General features: G+C 38.1%; 1 protein-coding gene across 3 annotated transcripts in view; it reads left to right on the forward strand.

Moving 5' to 3' along the window:
* The window catches only part of RBM25 (RNA binding motif protein 25), a 53044-nt gene that overhangs the window by 13579 nt on the left and 16631 nt on the right, over nucleotides 1-22834 (forward strand). For all 3 annotated transcript variants that reach the window (XR_012036885.1, XM_072839205.1, XM_072839204.1), the window contains 6 exons: nucleotides 1348-1397; nucleotides 3639-3806; nucleotides 9408-9465; nucleotides 12499-12659; nucleotides 20896-21081; nucleotides 22681-22734. Coding sequence is in view for 2 of the 3 variants with exons in the window: in XM_072839205.1 (XP_072695306.1) it covers nucleotides 1348-1397; nucleotides 3639-3806; nucleotides 9408-9465; nucleotides 12499-12659; nucleotides 20896-21081; nucleotides 22681-22734 (677 nt within the window). In the remaining variant the exon portion in view is untranslated. The remainder of the gene's footprint in view (nucleotides 1-1347; nucleotides 1398-3638; nucleotides 3807-9407; nucleotides 9466-12498; nucleotides 12660-20895; nucleotides 21082-22680; nucleotides 22735-22834) is intronic.

Raw genomic sequence — 22834 nt, forward strand, 5'->3', positions numbered from 1 at the left:
ATTATTTGTTTCTTTGCTGTTGAGTTTAATAAGTTCTTTATAGATCTTGGAAACTAGCCCTTTATCTGATACGTCATTTGCAAAGATTTTTTCATTAGTTATATGCACAAGAATACCCTATAGTAGTTCTTGATTGGCAAGCAATGTGGTTGAAAACAAAAATGCACGTATCACTAAGATGCCCATTGACTCTTAGTGCAGCAGATGGTCTTAGAGATTTTATTCTTTTTTTTTATTATTTATTTATTTATGATAGAGAGAGAGAGAGAAAGAGAGAGAGAGAGAGGCAGAGACATAGGCAGAAGGAGAAGCAGGCTCCATGCACCGGGAGCCCGACATGGGATTCGATCCCGGGTCTCCAGGATCGCGCCCTGGGCCAAAGGCAGGCGCCAAACCACTGCGCCACCCAGGGATCCCGAGTTTTTCTTTGATACTGACTGAGATTATTGGTGATATTGCTTGTTTTTTTTTTTCTTTTTTTTTTCTTTTTTTAATATACATTCTCTCTCAACTCTTTTTTTTTAAATTATTTATTTATTTATGATAGTCACAGAGAGAGAGAGAGGCAGAGACACAGGCAGAGGGAGAAGCAGGCTCCATGCAGGGAGCCCGACGTGGGATTCGATCCCGGGTCTCTAGGATCGCGTCCTGGGCCAAAGGCAGGCGCCAAACCGCTGCGCCACCCAGGGATCCCCTTGTTTTTCTTAAAGAACAAGCAATAACAAAATTCTTTTTAGGTTTCCAGATTAATTTCTCATTTGATAACTTTTTTTTGTAACCTTTAAAGGTTTGTTAATAGGGGCAGACCCGGTGGCACAGCGGTTTAGCACTGCCTGCAGCCTGGGGTGTGATCCTGGAGACCTGGGATCAAGTCCCACATCAGGCTTCCTGTATGGAGCCTGCTTCTCTCTGCCTGTGTCTCTGCTTCTCTCTCTCTCTCTGTGCGTATCTCTATGAATAAATAAACAAAATCTTAAAAAAAAAAAAGGTTTGTTAATACCATTGTTTACTCATAGGTGGATCTGTATTTGTGTATGTTACTGGCTTTCAGGATGTCCCGAATCAGATGAACATGAATCAGTAACTATCCAGATTTTTAAACTCCTGATACAAAAGCATGTTGTGGTGGTAGTCTTTTAGAGTAGTTTTTGGTGTCGTGTTAAGTTTTAATAGACCTGTGCCATATTGCTTTTGAAAATAAGGCATTCATCAATATCTCATTTTCATTACTCATACATTTCTACTTAAATTGACTGAGTGAAGATACCTACTTGCGTGCCATGTAATTGATATAGAGTATAGTCTCATATGCTTATATTCATAAGATTTATTATGCTTTCTTCTTAGGGACCCCAATGATTCCTGTACCAATGAGCATTATGGCTCCTGCTCCAACTGTAAGTATAATTTTAAGGAGGAATTAGGAGATACAGTAGGGCTATTGCCTTTAAAGCTAAAAAACACTTGATTAACTTAGATAAATTAAGTGTTCAAAAGAATAATTGAGAGTGATAGCATCCATGTATACCATACTACTTGAGTATCATTTTCACTCAGCTATGCATAGTATGCAATTGCCCTTAAAATAGGCACCCCCAATAAATGGTTTTATGATTCACCTCAAATTCTCTAGACTTTTCATACACTTGTTATTTTAGATTGGTTCTTTAATCACTCCTCCTTCTTGTCTTGATCATAGGAGATAGAATGATCTGACACATTTAATAACCTCATAGAAAAAAAAACTATAGAAGTGATCCTAGTAAAAATTTAAATTTTGAAATAAAATTTGTATTGAATATATTTCCATTCTTTACTTTCACCTGCATAATTTTTAGTGCCTTCCAAACTTTTTTCTCTGTCCTCTGGTATGATATCTGTAACCAGAGGTTAAAAAACAGTTTTCTTGAAGCCTTTATTCTTTTAAAATGTTTCATTATTCAGTCTTTTTAAGTCTTAATTCTTCACATTCGTCAAAGCATTTGTACACTCTAAGCATCTTACTTCATAATGCTAATATGCTGTAACACATGAATAAATAATAACCTTCTCTTCCTCTTGAACTGTTTAACCAGAATTTTTCTTTGAGTTAAGTGGTAGAGTATCAGGCTTCATTTGGAATTCGACTATGATAGAGGGTAGATCTCATTACTTTTAACTGTTATTTTAGCTGTGGATTTTGTAAAGGGAGGGAGGGGGGAGTTATTCATAATAAAAAGGAGATGGTAATTCTGTGGGCAAACAGGAGTCTGCTATGAGGCAGACCTCTAAGAAGATATGTTTTTTTCAGACCAAGAGGGTGTCTAATTTTTCTTGCATTGGATACCCATTGTTTGGCTGTTTTGTAAAACCTGCACATGATAAGTACTCTTAACCTCTTGCATTTCAGCCTAGGAAAAGGTGGGACTTGGGGTTTGGAGCAGTTCCCTCAGTTCACCATTATTTATTCCGTGCCTGCTCTGGATGTTTTGCTAAATTCAATTCCAGATATAAAAATGAGTAAGACTGTTCCTTCCTCTGGGAAGTTGAAAGTTAGAAAGGGAAAATTAAAAAATGCAATTAACTGCATAGTAAAATTTAAATGTTAGAGAGTGTTACGAGAGTATTCAAATACTCTATCAGAGGATTAGTGGTGATGATTGACATTTACTTTTATTTAAAAAAATTCTTTTTGGATTTATTTATTTTGGAAAGAAACGTGGTTTTGGAGGCAGAGTGAGATTGAGGTGGAGAAGCAGACTCCCTCCTGAGGGTAGAGTCTTTTGTGGGGCTCTGTCCCACAACCTTGTGGTCATAACCTGAGCTGAAATTAAGAGTCTGACACCCAACTGATTAAGCCACCCAAGTGCCCTGAAACTTGCTGTTATGTTAGTATAGAGTAAAATTTTGAAGAAACTCCTGGATATATTTGATAATTTTATTTTATTTATTTATTTAATTTTTAAAAAGATTTTATTTATTTATTCATGAGAGACAGAGAGAGAGAGAGAGAGGCAGACACAGGCAGAGGGAGAAGCAGGCTCCATGCAGGGAGCCTGACCTGGGACTGATCCCAGGTCTCCAGGATCATGCCCTGGGCTGAAGATGGCGCTAAACCACTGAGCCACCAGGGCTGCCCTATTTGATAATTTTAAATGACTTATGATGTTTTGGATATTTTAAATTTTGTCTTAAAATTAAAAAAATTCTCTATCCAATTTATCTTTATTTGCTATTCCAAGTTAATTTCCAAAGAAGGGTAATCTGGAGTGCCTGGGTAGTTCAGTTGGTTAAAAATGTCTGACTTTTGATTTTGGCTCAGGTCATGATGTCAGGGTTACTAGAAATCAGGGCTCATTAGCTCCACATCAGGCTCCATGGGAGTCTGCTTGAGATTCTCTCTCTCCCTCTGCCCCTGTTCTCTCTCAAATAAATCTTTCTAATAAGAGAAAGGTAATCCAGTAGTGGATTTTTACTTGTCATGAATGAATTTGCATTAATGAAAAATGTGATAGAAGCTTTAGATTAAGTATGTAGAACCTTTAATAGTAATATGCTATATATTTTCTACTTTAAAATTGTTTTTAGAATAAAGTTACATTAAATATGATAGGAAACGTAATAGCCAGCTCAAATTTTATTGCTTTTCTTCACTCTAGGTTTTAGTACCCACTGTGTCCATGGTTGGAAAGCATTTGGGAGCAAGAAAGGATCACCCAGGCTTAAAGGCTAAAGAAAATGATGAAAATTGTGGTCCCACTACAACAGTTTTTGTTGGCAACATTTCTGAGAAAGCCTCCGACATGCTTATAAGACAGCTCCTTGCTGTAAGTTAAACTGTTCTCATTTTAATTTTATTGTTTTGGATTTCAAATGTATGAAAAGGCAGAAAAAGGATTTCTAATTATTTTCTCCTTTTTATTTTAAAAATTTCATTCTGCAAAATCTTGAATGAATAGTCTAACCAGAGGTAATCCACTATCCTAAATTTGGTGTTTATCATTCCTGTATGTGGTTTTTACTTTAATTACATGTTAATGTATTCATAAAAATTTATAATTCATAAGTTTTAATTCTGTACTTCTTCATAACTTGCTTTTTTCACCCAACATATATATATAACTAGTTTATTTACCACTTCTATATATCATTGCATCGTTGAAATGTACCATGAATTGTCAATTTTCTTTTTTTTTTTTTTTAAGATTTTATTTATTTATTCATGAGAGGACAGAGAGAGGCAGAGACACAGGCAGAGGGAGGAGAAGCAGGCATAATGCAAGAGCCTGATACGGGACTCAATCCCAGAACTCTGGGATCACATCCTGAGCTGAAGGCAGGCGCTCAACTGCTGAGCCACTCAGCTGTCCCTGAATCGTCAATTTTCTAATGATAGTCATATGGATTGTTTCTATTCTTGATATTATGTTTTGCTGTGTTATTATTGGTAATATCCTGTTTTCCTCAGTGAACGTGAAAGAATTTCTTCATGTAATTCTCTTAGAAGTGGAATTTCGGAGTTTTAGGACAGGTTTATCTTCACTTTTACAAGATAATGCCAATTTTTTCCCTCAAATGGAGGGCATTTTTAAAAAACTCTTTACTGTGATATTATTCATAAACCATAAAATTCACCCTTTTATAAAGCATAATCCAGTGGTTTTTAGTATATTCAGAAAGTTGCACAAACATCACCACTGTCTTAATTTTGGAACATTTTCATCACCCCAAGTAGAAACCCTCTACTCAGTAAATCACGTCTCGTTCTCTTCCCTCCCCAGCATATGGCAACCACCATCCTGCCTTCTGTCCATGTAGATTTGCCTATTCTGGGCATCATACATAATAAGCAGAATCATAGAATATGTATCGCTTTCATGTTTTGTTTTTTTTAATATATTTTTAGGCTTCATCTATATTGTAGCTTATGACAGTATTTTGTTTCTTTTTATGAATAAATATTCTATTTAATGAATATATCATTTTTTGTTTATCCATTCATAACTTAAGAGACAATGGAGTTATTTCTACTTTTTGGTTATTATGAATAATGATGCTGTGAATATTTTTGTGCCGGTGTGTGGAGATTTTATATATATATTCTATTTTGGAACCTCTTCTCTCTCTTTTTTTTTTAAGATCTTATTTATTTATTCATGAGAGACAGAGGCAGAGACACAGGCAGAGGGAGAAGCAGGTTCCATGCAGGGAGCTGACGTGGGACTTAATCCTGGGTTTCCAGGATCATGCCCTGGGCTGAAGGCGGTGCTAATCCGCTGAGCCAATGGGCTGCCCACTCTTTCTATTAAGTAGGCTCCATGCCCAGCTTGGAGCTCAACATAGAGCCTGAACCTATGATCCCATGATAAAGACCTGAGTTGAAATCAAAAGCCACTTAAGCAACTGAGCCACCCAGGTGCCTCAAAAACCTCTTTTGAAACCTATTTTTGACTTACATGTACAGCAGAGTGTTTTGTTTTTAAGTTTTATTCCTGAATTTATCTCTTTCATTTTTCTTTTAAGGCATTCCTTAAATATCTAGTGATCCTTGATTATCTTTATATTTAAGAGTTAGGGATTAAAAGTTTTTTAGGGGTACCTGGCTGACTGGGTCGGTGGAGCATGTGACTCTTGATTTGAGGTTGTGAGTTCAAACTCCATTTTGGATATAGAGATTAATTAATTAATTAATTAATTAATTTTTTAATTTTTATTTATTTATGATAGTCACAGAGAGAGAGAGGCAGAGACATAGGCAGAGGGAGAAGCAGGCTCCATGCACCGGGAGCCCGATGTGGGACTTGATCCCAGGTCTCCAGGATCGCGCCCTGGGCCAAAGCAGGCGCTAAACCGCTGTGCCACCCAGGGATCCCTAGAGATTAATTTAAAAAGTAAAATCTTAGGGATGCCTGGTGGCTCAGTAATTGTCTGCCTTTGGCTTAGGTCCTGATCCTTGGGGTCCTGAGATCGAGTCCCACATCAGGCTGCTTGCAAGGAGCCTGCTTCTCCCTCTGCCTATGTTTCTGCCTTTCTCTCTGTGTCTCTCATGAATAAATAAATAAAATCTTGAAGAAAAAAAAATCTTAAAAAAATAAAAAGTAGTCTTTTTGTATGCCTAAGCTGGGTTTATAAAATGTTGAGCATCATTGTGGGGTAATCAACCCAGCAGCTAGAGGTTTTGAATGTTAGTATATGGAATTTTCTTTGGAGCTGATTTGTTTCTCTAGCAAACTTCGTTTCATGCCTAGTGAGTATATGGTGGCCTATATGTGATTGAGGGTGAAGAACTGAATTAAAGTGTATTGTCTACCTTACTTTCTTCTCTTGTTACCCTTTCTGTATCCCATCCTGATCTTTTGTATCTATCTGGTGCTCTGTATCAAGCCTGTTCTCTTTCTTCAGACCTTAGCTTTATTCTGTCTTCCTTGAGGATAGGGATAGTGTAGTTGTTTGTAAAGACGGCAGGTTATATTCTCTGGGGATGGAGAGTAAAGTAGTTGCCTGAAGAACTCTGAGCCTTTGGGTCTCTTTGGTGGCTCAGGGGTTAAGCATCTGCCTTCATTAGGCTCAGGGCTCCCTGCATGGAGCCTGCTCCCTGCAGAAGAGCCTATGTCTCTGCCTCTCTCTCTCTCTGTGCCTCTCATGAATAAATAAATAAAATCTTAAAAAAAAAAAGAACTCTGAGGCTTTGATTATTCCATATTCATATTGTGAGGCAAGCACCTGTTTTTTTTTTTTTTTTTTTTTTTTAAAGATTTTAGGGCGGCCTGGGTGGCTCAGTGGTTTAAGCACCTGCCTTCCGCCCAGGGCGTGATCCTGGAGTCCCAGGTCAGACTCCCTGCATGGAGCCTGCTCCTCCCTCTGCCTGCGTCTGCCCCCTCCCCCATCATGAATAAATAAATAAAATCTTTAAAAAAAAAAAAGATTTTATTTGAATGAGAGAACACAAGGAATAGGAGCAGGGGAGAAGCAGATTCCATGCTGAGCATGAAGTCTGATGTGGGGCTTGATCCCAGGACCCTGAGATCATGACCTGAGCTGACGACCAGATCCTTAACTGACTGAGCCACCCAGGTACCTTGCAAGCACCTGTTTTTATCCAGCCTCATGCTCCCCATGCACCCCATTCTCCACTGTGCATACCTTTTACCTCCAGCCTAGATCACTGACTTTGTAGAATCAGTTAGTCTAATTCTTTTATTTTTATTTTCATTTTTATTTTTTTCAATTAGCCTAATTCTTTTTATTTATTTATTTATTTATTTATTTATTTATTTATTTATTTATTTATTTATTTATTTATTTATTTATTTATGACAGTCACACAGACAGAGAGAGAGAGGCAGAGACACAGGCAGAGGGAGAAGCAGGCTCCATGCACCGGGAGCCCAATGTGGGATTCGATCCCGGGTCTCCAGGATCGCGCCCTGGGCCAAAGGCAGGCGCCAAACCGCTGCGCCACCCAGGGATCCCCAATTAGCCTAATTCTTAACAATATTTTCATTTGTAGACACTTGAAGTTACAGCCTTTTTTTTTTTCTAATCTACTTGAATGAGTTCCCATCTTTCTATTTGCCCTTTTTCTTTTCAAAATTTTAATTCTACTGCTATTTTTTCATACAGTGTCTGACCTCAGGGGTTTATATCTTTTATATTCCTTGATAATCATTTTACTGGTTTCTCTGAAGGGAGATGTGAAAAATTCATGTGTTCTCTGAGCTTTGACAGGCAATCTTCATTTACCATTTTCCACAAATAACTATATTTTTTAACCTAGTTTTTAATAATTAGAAATAATGTTTGGGATGCCTCAGTGGCAGAGTTGGCTAAGTGTCTGACTCTTGATTTTGGCTCAGGTCATAATCTCCGGGTTTTGCAATCAAGCCCTGTGTCAGGCTCCCTGCTCAGTTGAGTCTACTTGAGACTGTCTCCCTCTCCCCGTGCCTCTCTCCTTGTTTGGCCTCATGTGCTATCAAATAAATCTTTTTAAGATTTTATTTATTTGTTAGCATCAGAACATGTAGGGGAAGGGCAGAGGGAGAGTGCAGCAGGAAGCCAGATGCGGGGCTTGATCCCGGAACCCTGAGATCATGACCTGAACAAATGCAGACACTTAACCAGCTGAGCCTCTCAGGTGCTCCTAAATAAATAAATCTTAAAAATATATATATATATATTTAAAAACTTTGAATGTAAACAAAATGTAATGTTTTACTCTTCAACCTGCCCCATTAATCTTTTTCATTGTTTTATGGACTTTTTTTTCTTTACATAAAGTCTTATTATATGTCTGTAATTTCATGTCCCATGTTATTTTTGCATTCCCTATCAAGCGTTTTCCTGTTACTAAAAGTCCTTTATGGGGTGCCTGGATGGCTCAGGTTATAATATCAGGGTCCTGGGATTGAGACCTGCATTGGGTTCCCTCCCTGCTCAGCGAGATGCCTGCTTCTCCCTCTCCTTGTTCATGCTCTCTCTTGTTATTTCTGTGTCTCTCTCTCAAATAAATAAAATCTTTAAAAAGTCCTTTATAATATTGGGGTACCTGGCTGGCTTAGCTAGTAGAGCATGGGACTCTTGATCTCAGAGTTGTGAGTTCAAGCCCCACATTGGGTGTAGAGATTACTTAAAAAAAAAATCTTTGAGGGCAGCCCTGGTGGCTCAGCGGTTTGGCGCCACCTTCGGCCTAGGGTGTGATCCTGGAGATGGGGGATTGAGTCCGGTGTCGGGCTCCCTGCATGGAGCCTGCTTCTCCCTCTGTCTCTGCCTCTCTCTCTCTCTCTCTCTCTCTCTCTCTCAAATAAATAAAATCTTAAAAAAAAAAAATCTTTGAAAAAGTTCTTTAAAATATATGTGTGTTTTAAAACATAATCTTTCTGGATTCATAGTATTTACATGAATTTATTATAGTTTATTTTAAATATAATATTGGCAATTTTGTTTTTATGTATATATTTTGGGTTGGATAAAAATGCTGTAAAATTTCTAATTTATTAAAAGGTAGTCAAAGGGTGCTTGAGTGGCTCAGTTGATGAGCATCTGACTCTTGCTTTTGGCTCAGGTTGTAATCTCAGGATCGTGAAATCGAGCCCTGAGTTAGGCTCCACACTCATCAGCATGGAGTCTGCTTGGGATTCCCCACTCTTGTGTGCTCTCCTCCTCCTAAAATAAATAAAATCTAAAAGATAGTCAATTTTCCTGTAAATAAGAATTTGTTAGAATTTATATTTTTCTTTTAACTGTATTATCTATTTTCTTTCATGTAATGGATATGTGGGAATGGATGGAATTTTAAGAAATTTAATAACCTGATATGATTTTGTTTTTTATATTCTCCTGGTGGAAATATGATTGTGCTCTTACTTTTATTACTGATTAGTTGATTTTTTTAAATGATAATGATCATTTTTCTTTATTTTGTTTTTAAGAAATGTGGCTTGGTTTTGAGCTGGAAGAGAGTACAAGGTGCATCTGGGAAACTTCAAGGTAGGTAGTTTTTTCTTTGTGAGATCATTTTAACCTGTGTGCATAAATTACATGTTGCATGTTTTGCTCTCATTGCCCTGAACCATGGGAATATTCTGTCAACACTCTGTCTTCCTTCTTATTGGAAAAGGATTAGAGGCAGTTGGGAAGATTTAGCTGATAGTTGAGATTAGAAAGTGGGAAAGTATTAACAGGAAAGGTAGGAGAGGAAAAATTACTCAGACTTTTTTTTTTTACAATACTATTTTGAAAAGTCATTTTTTTTTTCCCTCAGAGCAGTAATATATGATCAACATTCAACAGTTAGGATTTAGGAAGAAAGCAGAACAGGTGGTGAGATGACCTATTAGTCTTAGAAACAAACTTATTTTTCATACTTGTTGTAAAAGTACCTGTTTGATGTACATTCTTTAAACAGTATTATTGGAAAGTTCATCCACATATTATAAAATTATAATAATATGACGAACTCCCACATTCTCATCACCTAGCCTTAACATTTATCAAACCATGGCCAGTTGTGCTTATCCTATACTCTATCCATTTCCTCCTTTTATTATTTGTAAGCAATTCCAAGCTTTCCAATGGTTTGACAAAAGCCTAACTCCCTTTGATAGTTACCTTGTTGTCTGGAATATTATCTGGGATTTGGAATCTAAGCTTATCTAGAAGTTTTTCTGTCCCATAATTAGGATCAGCCATTTCTTTAAAGAACTCTGGTTCCTTTTAGTGGGAAATTGCTTTAAAAATTGTAGTCTGGTGGAGTGCCTGGGTGGCTCAGTGATTGAGCGTCTCCCTTTGGCTCAGGTTGTGATCCTGGGGTCTTGAGATTGAATCCCGCATCAGGCTCCCTGTAGAGAGCCTGCTCCTCCCTCTGCCCCCCCCCTTCTCTCTCTCTCTCTCATAAATAAACAAAATCTTAAAAAAAGAAATCATAGTCTGGTAATTAGTTATACTCCTTATAAGACTTGTCTGTTTAGTCTTGGGAGGACAGGCTGGCTCAGTTAGAGGAGCATGCAACTCTTTCTTGGGGCTGTGAGTTCAAGCCTCATGATACCCCATGTTGGGTATAGAGATTACTTAAATATTTTTTAAAACGTACTTAAAAAAAAAAAAAAACTAAAAAAAAAAAAACAAAAAAACTCACTTGTTTATTCTTTGCTTTTGTGTTTTTCCAGTACACATTAGTTTACATTCAGGACATAAAGGTTTTTAAATTTTTTTTTTTTTAATTTTTATTTATTTATGATAGTCACAGAGAGAGAGAGAGAGAGAGAGAGGCAGAGACACAGGCAGAGGGAGAAGCAGGCTCCATGCACCGGGAGCCTGATGTGGGATTCGATCCTGGGTCTCCAGGATCGCGCCCTGGGCCAAAGGCAGGCGCCAAACCGCTGCGCCACCCAGGGATCCCTAAAGGTTTTTATTTAACCTTCTCTGTCATATATCTTTTCTTTTTTTCCCATACTGAGAATGGGAATGGGAAAATGGGAATGGGAAAAAAATGAGTTTCAAGGACATTGGGATGATAGACAAATAATTACTGGCTTGCTTCATCAAATACAACAGTTTAATACTTAATAACACCAACACTATCATCAGCAATATGATTATAGAAATTTTTCTTTTTTAGTAAAAGGCTTCTATCCTTAAGATACATCACACTTAAACCTATGGTCAGATTTGCTATTTTAAAATCACTCAGAATAGTTTCTCTCTGTGTGGTTGTGTCCTTAACTATATGTATTTGGATACACATTTGGATTCATTTATTTTGAATTTTTAGATTCCTCCTTTAAAATGTATATCTTAATATCTCTGATTTTTTAAAAAATATTTATTTATTCATGAGAGATAGGCAGAGACATAGGCAGAGGGAGAAGTAGGCTCCCTGCAGAGAGCCCATGCGGGACTTGATCACAGCCCGCCCTGAGCCGGAGCTGAAGGCAGACGCTCAGCTGCTGAGCCACCCAGGCATCCCAGTATCTCTGATTTAAATCATAGTAATAATGGTGTGACTAGTTATTAAAATTAAACAGATACAAAAAAATCAAACGTATAACTCAGATAATAGGTCAGTACTTTTGTAGTTTAATTTTTCAGAATTGGAAAGTGCTTTGGGGTCCCTGGGTGGTTGAGTCGGTAAGGCGTCTGACTTGATTTCCATGTTGCTCCTTGCTGAGCAGGGAGTCTGCTTGAGATTCTCTGCTTGCGCTCTATCTTTCTGTCTCTGTCTCTAAAATAAATAAATTAATATTTATAAAACAAACAGGAGAAGCAGCTGCTATTCAAAAAAAGAAAAATGAAAAAAAAAAAGGGAAAAATGGGCAACCTGGGTGTTTCAGCAGTTTAGCGCCATCTTCAACACGGTGTGATCCTGGAGACCTGGGATTGAGTCCCATGTCGGGGTCCCTGCATGGGGTCTGCTTCTCCCTCGGCCTCTGTGTCTGTCTGTCTCTCTCTCTGTCCTTCATGAATAAATAAATAAAATCTTAAAAAGTTTTTAAGTGCTTGTAATAGGTTCAGGGAACCTGTTGTCACTTCTTTGTAGCTGTTAGGAAGTCTGGATGGAATGAATTCAGGAAATAATTAAAAGACTCAATGACTTGCTGGTTCTACTAAATATTTTATCAGCATTTCCAATAAGTAGCAATTTGCCCAATTAGATTTTTTCCTTCCTTCCCATTTTTGTTCTCTTTTCTTTTGGTAGTTTGAAGGTGCTAAAAGTAAAATCATCAAGGGTAATTGAAGGAAAGGAAGAGTGATAGCATGAATAACCTAGTATTATAACATTTGGTCTCTAGTGATTTTAATTTTCCATAAATATTTTGTTTTCACAACTTTTTTTAATTTAAATTCAATTTCTAGCATATGTATAGTACATTATTAATTTCAGATATAGTTTTCAGTAATTCCTGAGTTGCATATAACACTCAATGCTCATCACATCACATGCCCACCTTAATGCTTGTCACTCAGTTACCCATCCCCCCCAGCTGAATTGATATTTCACTAATTCTTTATATCCATTTCTAGCCTTTGGCTTCTGTGAGTATAAGGAACCTGAGTCTACCCTCCGTGCACTCAGATTGTTGCATGACCTGCAGATAGGAGAAAAGAAGCTACTTGTTAAAGTTGACGCAAAGACAAAGGCACAACTGGATGAGTGGAAAGCAAAGAAGAAAGCTTCTAATGGGGTATGTTTTTATAGTGTTCTTTTCTAGGCCAACTTTCAGTGTAAATGCTTACAAGTGAATCTGCTATGGGGCTTCACAAGATCATCGTCATGATATGTGCTTGTGGCTAAAGTGCATGAGGGTATTTTTATAGTTTATAGTTATTTTAAGTCTTTTATCTCCCCATAGTAGGTGGATGACTGTTGATTTGTTTGTTCCAGGTTGGGATGAAGGTAGTGAGAGAGGCTGGACAAGGTTAACTTACCAGGGAGAACACTGGTATAAGTCTATTCAAAACAGTGCTAATTCATTTAAGGCAGTTTTGTAAATCAAAAAATATTTCAGACTACACATTTTTAATGAGTTGTCCTCTCTTTTATTTTTATTTATTTATTTTTTTGTGTGTCTTTTTTTTTTTTTGTCCTCTCTTTTAGAAGTGAGGACAGGTTCTTGGACACCTGGGTGCCTTAGTCAGTTGAACATCCAGACTCTTGATCTCAACTCAGGTCTTGAGCTCAGAATTGTGAGTTAAAGCCCCGTGTTGAGGTTCCATGCTGGATGTGGAATGTACTTTAAAAAAACAAAAAACAAATACCCACATATTCCTTTTTTAAAGATTTTATTTATTTATTCATGAGAGAGAGAGAAGCAGAGACAGGTAGAGGGGGAAGCAGGCTCCCTGTGGGGAGCCCGATGCAGGACTTGATCCCAGGACTCTGTGATCATGACCCGAGCCAAAGGCAGACTCACCCACTGAGCTAACCAGGTGCCCCAAAAGTACACAGGTTCTAAAATAAATGAAAATAAGCCTTGTTACTTTCTTCAGGTTGGTGGCCATATTAAGTGTAGCTAAAGTAAAGAAAGTTTTAATATGTTGTCTTGTATTTATCATACATTACTCCTTTTCAGCAAAACAGGTAGCTAAAACCTGGGTATGTTTCCTATTTCCTTTTGGCACTTAAACTTGAATGGATTTAAAGTAGGTTCATGGTTACCTTCTTGTCTCTACAAAAATGAAAAAATCCCTTTTTGCCCTTTTCAGGCTTCCATTATCATTCAAAATAGAAATAGCTTTCTTGGTATTACCCCTCCCTCCTTTACAAAAATGTTGTATATTCTTTGTAAAAAACTCATAAAGCAAACTGTAAAGAAATTGAGTACTATCTGTAATCCCATTGCCATTAGGAGCCACTGTAGACATTTTTGTTGCATATTCTCCATTTTTCTCTATATGGATGAATATAGTTTTTAATTGGAATGTGGGAATTTGTTTTCTTTTCATAAATAAAGGGTTGAGTTCTAAGTATTCTATAAATTTATTATTTTTTTAAGATTTTATATACTCAAGAGAGACCAAGAGGCAGGCTCCTCACAGGGAGCCTGATGTGGGACTTGGTCCCGGAACTTCCGGGATCATGCATGGGTGGAAAGCAGATGCTCAACAGCTGAGCTACCCAGGCGACCCTAAGTTTTTTTTTTTTTTTTTTTTTTATTTATTTATTTATGATAGTCACAGAGAGAGAGAGAGAGAGAGAGGCAGAGACATAGGCAGTGGGAGAAGCAGGCTCCATGCACTGGGAGCCCGACGTGGGATTCGATCCTGGGTCTCCAGGATCGTGCCCTGGGCCAAAGGCAGGCACTAAACCACTGCGCCACCCAGGGATCCCTGTCCCTAAGTTTTTTTTTTTTTTTTTTTTAAAGATTTTATTTATTTATTCATGAGAGGCACAGAGACAGAGAGAGGCAGAAACACAGGCAGAGGGAGAAGCAGGCTCCACGCAGGGAGCCCAACATGGGACTCGATCCCGGGTCTCCAGGATCATGCCCTGGGCCGAAGGCAGGTGCTAAACCGCTGCGCCACCTGGGGATTCCTCTTAAGTTTTTATAAATAGCTTTTTTCACTTGTGTATTTTCTTGTACTTTTAATAATATTTTAACTGATTCTCTGCATTTTGTTTCCTCTCATCTATTCTAGCACTGCCTATGTTTCTAAACAAATAGAATTATGTCAATCCTCTGCTCACACATCCTTAATGGTTTTGAATTTCTTTCTTTTTTTTTTTTTTCTTTTAAGATTTTATTTGTTCATGAGAGACACGGAGAGAGAGAGTGTGTTAGAGACATAGGCAGAGAGAGAAGCAGGCTTCCTGCAAGGAGCCCAATGTGGGACTTAATCCTGGATCCTGGGATCATGCCCTGAGCTGAAGGCAGATGCCCAGCTGCTGAGCCACCCAGGCATCCCTGGTTTTGAATTTCTTAACAGTAAAGCCCATATTCACAGCATGGCATTCAAGGGCTTGTTCAGTCTACTGTAGATTTCTCTCATCTGTTCTCCATGAGTCAATCATGTATCCCTTCCAAACATCTTACGTCCTTCTTGCCCATCCAAGCTCCCTGATGCAATTTTGTCCATATAGCTCTAATTACAATGCTATTCGATTCATATAGCCTTCATCAATCCTACCCTCTATTTCTCTCAGACAGAATTGATTCCTCTCTTCCCACCTCTGTTCCCAGTTTTTTTTACTGCTGTTAGGTCCGTCTGCACCATAAATTGTTGGTATCTGTCTCTCACACCCCTTTACTCTGTTTATTTCCATGTCTCTCATTATAAGGTAGAAAGAGCAGTAAGTTCACAGACTATCTCTTCCTCTTGTACCTGCATAGAACCTAGGACAGTATCTTGCCCATAGCAAAGATGGAGTGCTCCTTTATTGAGCAACAGTTTCTGTTACCTTGCTCACCTGGTAATCTTACTGTTTTTACTTGGCTATATAAAGAAATAATAAAATGCAGTTACTCCATAGTATAAATTATATTTCAAATGAACAGTGTTGTTTGTCACATCAGAAAACCAACTGTCTGAAATAAGATTTTTCAGATTTTCCTTACAGTGATAACTGAATTCTTAATTAAAATAAAGCTTGGGGATGCCTGGGTGGCTCAGCGATTGAGCACATGCCTTCGGCCCAGGGTGTGATCCTGGAGTCTCGGGATCAGATCCCACATCGGGCTCCCTGGATGGAGCCTGCTTCTCTCTCTACCTATGTCTCTGCGTCTGTCTCTCTCTCTCGCTGTTTCTCATGAATAAATAAATTTAAAAATCTTAAAATAAAATAAAGCAGGGAACTGAATGAATGGCATCACAGTTTTTATATAATTCCCTGGGAGTCTTTTTTTCCCTGTGTATTGGCTGGTAAAGTGGTTTAATTTGTAGCATTTGCAAATAGTGAACTCTGCATATGAAGTAAGTGACTTCATTATATTTGTAAATAAGGAAATGCACAGTTGTGTGGCTTTGATTTAATTTGTAATCACCATAAGTGAGAGGAACCACAACTTAAATCTGTTTATATTGCGAAGAGTGGAATTGGAGCTACCTTCAGTAAAAACAGAACAGTTATTTCTTCAGAGAAGATGAATTTTTTTAAAAAGATTTTATTTATTTTTTCATGAGAGACAGAGAGGCAGAGACAGGAGAAGTAGGCTCCATGCAGGGAACCTGATAAAGGATTCGATCTCGGAACCCTGGGATCACGCCCTGAGCCGAAGGCAGACGCTCAACCACTGAGCCACCCAGGCGTCCCCAGAGAAGATGAAATTTAAAACATTAACAGGCATGACTTCTGGGTATTCTTGTCATGGTACCCAGAGATACTTGAAGACATGGCATAGTCTCTTGGAATGTCCATTTTACTCAACAGTATTGGTATAAAGAAAAAGTTAAGCAACTCAGATAAAAAAAGTTGTTTCAAATAACTTAAGCAAATATAACTATTGTAGAGTAAATGCCAGATTTGTCATAATTTTTTCAGATAAAATATGAGAGGGTATTGTTCTTTCTTGATTGTTGACTGTTGGATGAAGTCTAGAAAATAGTGACCTAAGATGGATGATGTGAGTATGAGACATCGGGGAGCTCGTATGGTTCTCAAGTCAGGCATTTTCCCGACTGCCATCCGGAAGACAGAACACAAGTAGTTGTGTAGTTCTCTTTGACTAAAAAAGAAACACAAACTTTTCCTTCCGTGATATATCTTACTATTTTTGGTTTTCTCAAAAGAGAAAGAGAAGAGAGATGGGCTAATAACCTTTCCTTTTTTTTTTTCTTTTTTTTTTTTTTTTTTTGGTGAAGAGAGATGGGCTAATAACCTTTCCTTTTTTTTTTTTTGTAAGATTTTATTTATTCATGAGAGACAGAGAGAGAGGCAGGCAGAGATATAGGCAGAAGGAGAAGCAGACTGCATGCAGGGAGCCTGATGTGGGACTGGATCCTGGGACTCCAGGATCTCGCCCTTAGCTGAAGGCAGCATCTCAACCACCGAGCCACCCAGGCGTCCCTGATAACCTCTCCTTTTAAAAATGTACATTTTCTCTATAGCTCAAGGGGCAATAGATATTAAGGTATTATGAATTCATTCATTCCAAATGCTTTATTTCTAATTTAGGTAAGACCAGATATACTAATACTTAAATTTGATTTAAGAGGTGGTGTCGGGAATTGGGAGGCTTATGAGTATTTTTAAAGGACTAGGCCTTCAGATATATATATCTGGGGTTATATATATATATATAACCCCACTTCTATCTTTATGCTAGAGATAAAGAGATACATGTATGCTGAGATACAGAAGATTCATGGATAGGAATTCAGCATGTAGGGGATATGCTAAAGACAGACTTCATACTCTCAAAGTCTATTTTCATAATAAAGAAATTAGGTATCAATAGCTGAGGGTTTGAGTTGAAATGGCCCATGTGTGTCTCAGGATCTACAGTTTCAGTGGCAAGTTACTGGCAGATTATTATTTTTTTAAATTAATTAATTTATGAGAGGCTCACAAAGAGAGCCAGAGACATAGGCAGAGGGAGAAGCAGGCTCCCTGCAGGGACTCAATCCCGGGACTCTGGGATCATGCCCTGAACCAAAGACAGAGACGAGATGCTCAATCACTGAGCCACCAAGGTATCCCATGGCAGATTAATTCTTTCATTTAAAACCTGCGGAATGAATGACTGAATGAATGAATGAACGAACAAACCTGTGGAGACGGCGATCCCTGGGTGGCTCAGTGGTTTGGTGCCTGCCTTCAGCCCAGGGCGTGATCCTGGGGTCCCGGAATTAAGTCCTGGGATTGAGTCCCACATAGGGCTCCCTGCATGGAGCCTGCTTCTCCCTCTCCCTGTGTCTCTGCTTCTCTCTCTCTCTGTGTCTCTCATGAATAAATAAATACAATCTATAAAATAAAATAAGATAAATAAAATAAATAAAATAAAATAAAATAACAACCTGTGGAGAAGCAGAGTATTGCTGAAGGGATTTTAGTGAAAACTGCACCAAGGCCTTATTGCCATATATTATTGATTTAAGGTAAAAACACATCACCTCGTTTACAGTGTACAGTGTTTTTGGTAAATAATTTAAACTGTTATTTATAGTCCGTGGGTAAACTTCTTGTCTTTATTGAAGGTACCAAGTAAAAAGTTGGCAGAAGAAGTTTGGACAAAAGGGTGCCTGGGTAGCTCAGAGTCTGATTTTTGATCTCAGGGATGAGTGTTCAGGCCCTGCTTTGGGCTCCACACCCAATGTTTAACCTACTTGAAAAAATTTGGATGACAAGGCAGGTTTGAGAAAGTGAGGAACTCAGAGTGTAGTTAGTTTTATAATACCACACGTTATGACTTGACTAAAGCCGTCTGTAGCAGAAGTGCTTGCCATTTTTGTTAAATGCTTAGGGACAAAGTTATTTCTTTTTCCAATATTTTTGCCATCTAGCATATTAGTATTTTGCACACAATAGGCCCTTAAGAATTTGTCAAGCCAGAGGTGCCTGGCTGGGTTATAGTCAGTGGAGTATGCAGCTTTTTTTTTTTTAATTAAAGATTTTATTTACTTATTCATGAGAGATACACAGGGAGAGGCAGAGACACAGGCAGAAGGAGAAGCAGGATTCTCACAGGGAACCTGAAGCGGGACTCGATCCCAGGACTGGGATCGTGCCCCAAGTCGAAGGCAGATGCTCAACCACTGAGCCACTCAGGCGTCCCGAATATGAAGCTCTTGATGTCAAGATTGTGAGTTCGAGCCCCAATTTGGATGTGAAGATTATTTTATTATTTTATTTTTTTAAATTTTTATTTATTTATGATAGTCACACAGAGAGAGAGAGGCAGAGACACAGGCAGAGGGAGAAGCAGGCTCCATGCACCGGGAGCCCGACGTGGGATTCGATTCCGGGTCTCCAGGACCATGCCCTGGGCCAAAGGCAGGCGCTAAACCGCTGCGCCACCCAGGGATCCTGTAAAGATTATTTTAAAAAGAAAATTGTTTTTAATTTAAAAAAAATTAATTAAAGAAAATTAAGAAACAAATGCCTGAGGAATTAGTATCCATTGGAGGTAGCTTTCTGAATTGTGAAATTATGAAATACGAAGTCACTGCTAAGTTCTATTCAGGAGCCACAGGATATGAAATCTACCTCGAATAGTGGTATGTATTGTGACTAAGACCTAGTATTTATGGAGAAGAGCATTGTTCTTAATTGTATCTGAAAATGCACATGGCATATGTTTACCAAGTAATTGATAAACACTTTAAGATGTGTGTGTGTGTAGTTTTAAATTACAAAAGTTTTTGTAGGGATCCCTGGGTGGCGCAGTGGTTTGGTGCCTGCCTTTGGCCCAGGGCGCGATCCTGGAGACCCGGGATTGAATCCCAAGTCGGGCTCCCGGTGCATGGAGCCTGCTTCTCACTCTGCCTTTGTCTCTGCCTCTCTCTCTCTCTCTCTGTGATGACTATCATAAATAAGTTAAAAAAAAAAAAAAAAAAAAAGCAAAAGTTTTTGTATACATCTCTATCTTGCTGCTTGTCATACTTTTCCAGTTTTTTTTTTAATATATATTTTTTAAATTTTTATTTATTTATGATAGTCACAGAGAGAGAAAGAGAGGCAGAGACACAGGCAGAGAGAAGCAGGCTCCATGCACCGGGAGCCCGACGTGGGAATCGATCCCGGGTCTCCAGGATCGCGTCCTGGGCCAAAGGCAGGCACCAAACCGCTGCGCCACCCAGGGATCCCATACTTTTCCAGTTTTAAGAAAAGACTGGTTTAGAGTAACGAAATTATCTAGAGTTCTGAGGTCATTTTCTAAATTGTGTAGTTTGAACTGGATTAATTCCTTAACCAGGGGCCTTAAAATAAATCTTAAGATAAAAGGAAGAAGAATAGTAGTATATTAGAAGTCAGTAATTTTTTTCACAATGATAGAATTAGTTGAGTCTTTAAAAAAGTAAAGTCCTACAGATATTTATTTGTCAGAAGCATTACAAACTGAATTTTGCATTTTTATTTTTTGTAACATAAGTGTGGTTTGTGGGAGAAAGACTTGTACAGTATTTACAGTTGGTTCCTCAGTGTATATGGTTTTTATAAGTGTATTCCAACATTATAGAAAGTAGAGGGCTAAAAGATACCATTTTTTCAGCCTCTGGCATATCTGATGCTTGCCCTGGGTTTTTTTTTTTATGCTTTTTTTTTTTTTTTTTGCATATAGCTGCATTGTGTTTTTTCATTTGTTTAAGCTACATATGCTTTATTTTAAATGGTGCCTCTCATAGTGTACGTACAATTGTATTTTGCTTTTTTTCACATAAATATTCAACTATGAGTTGGTTTATTCAGTAAACATCATTAGTTTATGGAAGTATTTGAGGAAAACAGGCTGAAAAACTGAAAGCTTTGTGGATATGTTATGTAGTATGTTAGTTACCGTAGTTTAATCTCCCTGTTACCGGTTGGGGGTCAGAGTATTAACTATTAAAGGAAAATGGGAAAAGAGGGGATCCCTGGGTGGCTCAGCGGTTTAGCGCCTGGCTTTGGCCCGGGACGTGATCCTGTAGTCCCGGGATCGAGTCCCACGTCGGGCTCCCGGCATGGAGCCTGCTTCTCCCTCCTCCTGTGTCTCTGCCTCTCTCTCTTTCTATGTCTACCATAAATAAATAAACAAATCTTAAAAAAAAAAAAGAAAATGGGAAAAGAAAATGATAAAGTATCAATATATAAGAAAAATCAGTAAATGAAGTTTAGTTTTGTGGAAGTTGAGAACAAAACTGAAACTGCATAATAGGACTATGGAGTTGTTTTGGGGAAAACATGTTTGTTTTGTGTACTAACTTATTTTAGATTGATTGTCATTTTCTTGATTTTTTTTTTTCCTCCCTTCACTCCCCTGAACTTGTTTGTTTGTTTGTCTAAAGAATGCAAGGCCAGAAACTGTCACTAATGATGATGAAGAAGCCTTGGATGAAGAAACAAAGAGAAGAGATCAGATGATCAAAGGGGCCATTGAAGTTTTAATACGAGAATATTCCAGTGAGCTTAATGCCCCCTCACAAGAATCTGACTCTCACCCTAGGAAGAAGAAGAAGGAAAAGAAGGAGGACGTATGTGTTACTGATTTCTGACAACAGTCATTTCAATGGGTTACTTTTTATGGTGTCACTCTTATGCTTTCATTGGATTGCAACTTTGTAGGGGAAAATGACTAGAATTTATAACAATGTACTGTTAAGCCTAATTTGACCATGTTTTACCAAGTAACTCTTTTTTTTTCACCAAAATGTTTGTTCCAGATGTTTGAAGTGCACTGGCATGGGTGTTTGTGTTTATCTGTGGATTCATATTACCTGAGGAACAAACCCTTGACTGATGAAGTAGATGCTGATATTAAGGAACAGAGTTTTTTTTTTTGTTTTGTTTTGTTTTACCACAAGGGGGCTGGCTTTATTTTGCCTTACTTCCTGACCTTGTTCTATTCCTCCTCCAAGCAGAACACCAGATATCCTTCACTGAAGATTTTTACCCATTCTTTAATTCTTAACCACCTTTTCTTTCATAGTGCATCTCCTTTCCCTCTGTGGACATTAATACAGTTGAACGTCTCACTGGAGCACTGTGAAAGAGTAGGACAAGATGAAACACTCCTCCCCAGTGTATTATATTTTTTAGCACTCTTTGCCAGCCTAAGCTAACTGAATAGTAGGGAGTCCAGGTTAGAAGAAGAAAACATTTTTTTGAAAGATTTATTTATTTGAGAGGGAGAGTATGAGTGGAAGGGGGAGGGGAGAGCGAGAGAAAATCTCATGCAGTTTTTATACACTGAGCTTGGAGTATGACCAGGGTCTTGATTTCACAGTCCTGATATCATGACCTGAGGTGAAACTAAGAGTCGATACTTAACCCACTGTGCCATCCAGGTGGCACAAAATATTTGTTTGTTTTGTTTTGTTTTTTTACAGTCATTTCTTTTGAATAAATTTAGAGAAATTGTGGGGAATATTCTTTAAAAATATTGGAAGTATATTGTGTTCATGGATTGTATATGCCCTGGAAAAAGTACCGTAAAACATAGACTGTGGTTTTTAATATCAAGGGGTAGTTAAGATTCATTTTATTTTGAATTTGAGTGTCTTATTAGGACATCTTCAATTTGCTTTGTGGCCAAATACATTTTTATTGCTTGGCTTATTACTTTTCCTCATGTGGTCATAAAAACTTGTCTAGTGAAATGCCAGTCGTTGGGAATGGGAATTAGTAGTCTGTCAGGTATAGGATAATTGGGGTTTGAGAGTCATTCTTCCTCTCCAACATTAATGAGAAAGGAGAAAATAACTAGAATATTTGTTTGGTTTGGGTTGGGAGCAGAGGATCAAAGAGATCCTACTCAGTGACAGGAATTATGGGTAAATGTTATTGGTATGATTGTTTCTAGGGGATGAAGGAAAAAACCCTGCTAGTGTGAGACTTTCCTTATTCCATTGCCTGGGAGAGTTGGAGGGTAAGGAGGTGGTGGGTGACAGGAGGGTTGTTAAAGGGAGTAAGTGAAATCTTTTTTATTAAGTAATTTGAAATCAAGAAAATGTCACAGAAATCTTTCATTGCTTACACTATAAGCATACAGTAAATTGTTGTGCAGAATAATATAAACTCTTGCTCTTTTTTTTTTCTTGCTCTTTTTTTAATCTTTGTGGATTTTTCCGCAGATTTTCCGCAGATTTCCAGTGGCCCCACTGATCCCTTACCCACTCATCACTAAGGTTCGTTTACATTATAGGCATTGACAATAACTGATGCTAATGGCCAGACTTGTGATTTTTGTTCATCTGATTTCTCACTAATTAGATCACTAGATTTGCT

The sequence above is a fragment of the Canis lupus genome, chromosome 9, assembly GCF_048164855.1.
Source record: "Canis lupus baileyi chromosome 9, mCanLup2.hap1, whole genome shotgun sequence".
NCBI lineage: Eukaryota > Metazoa > Chordata > Mammalia > Carnivora > Canidae > Canis > Canis lupus.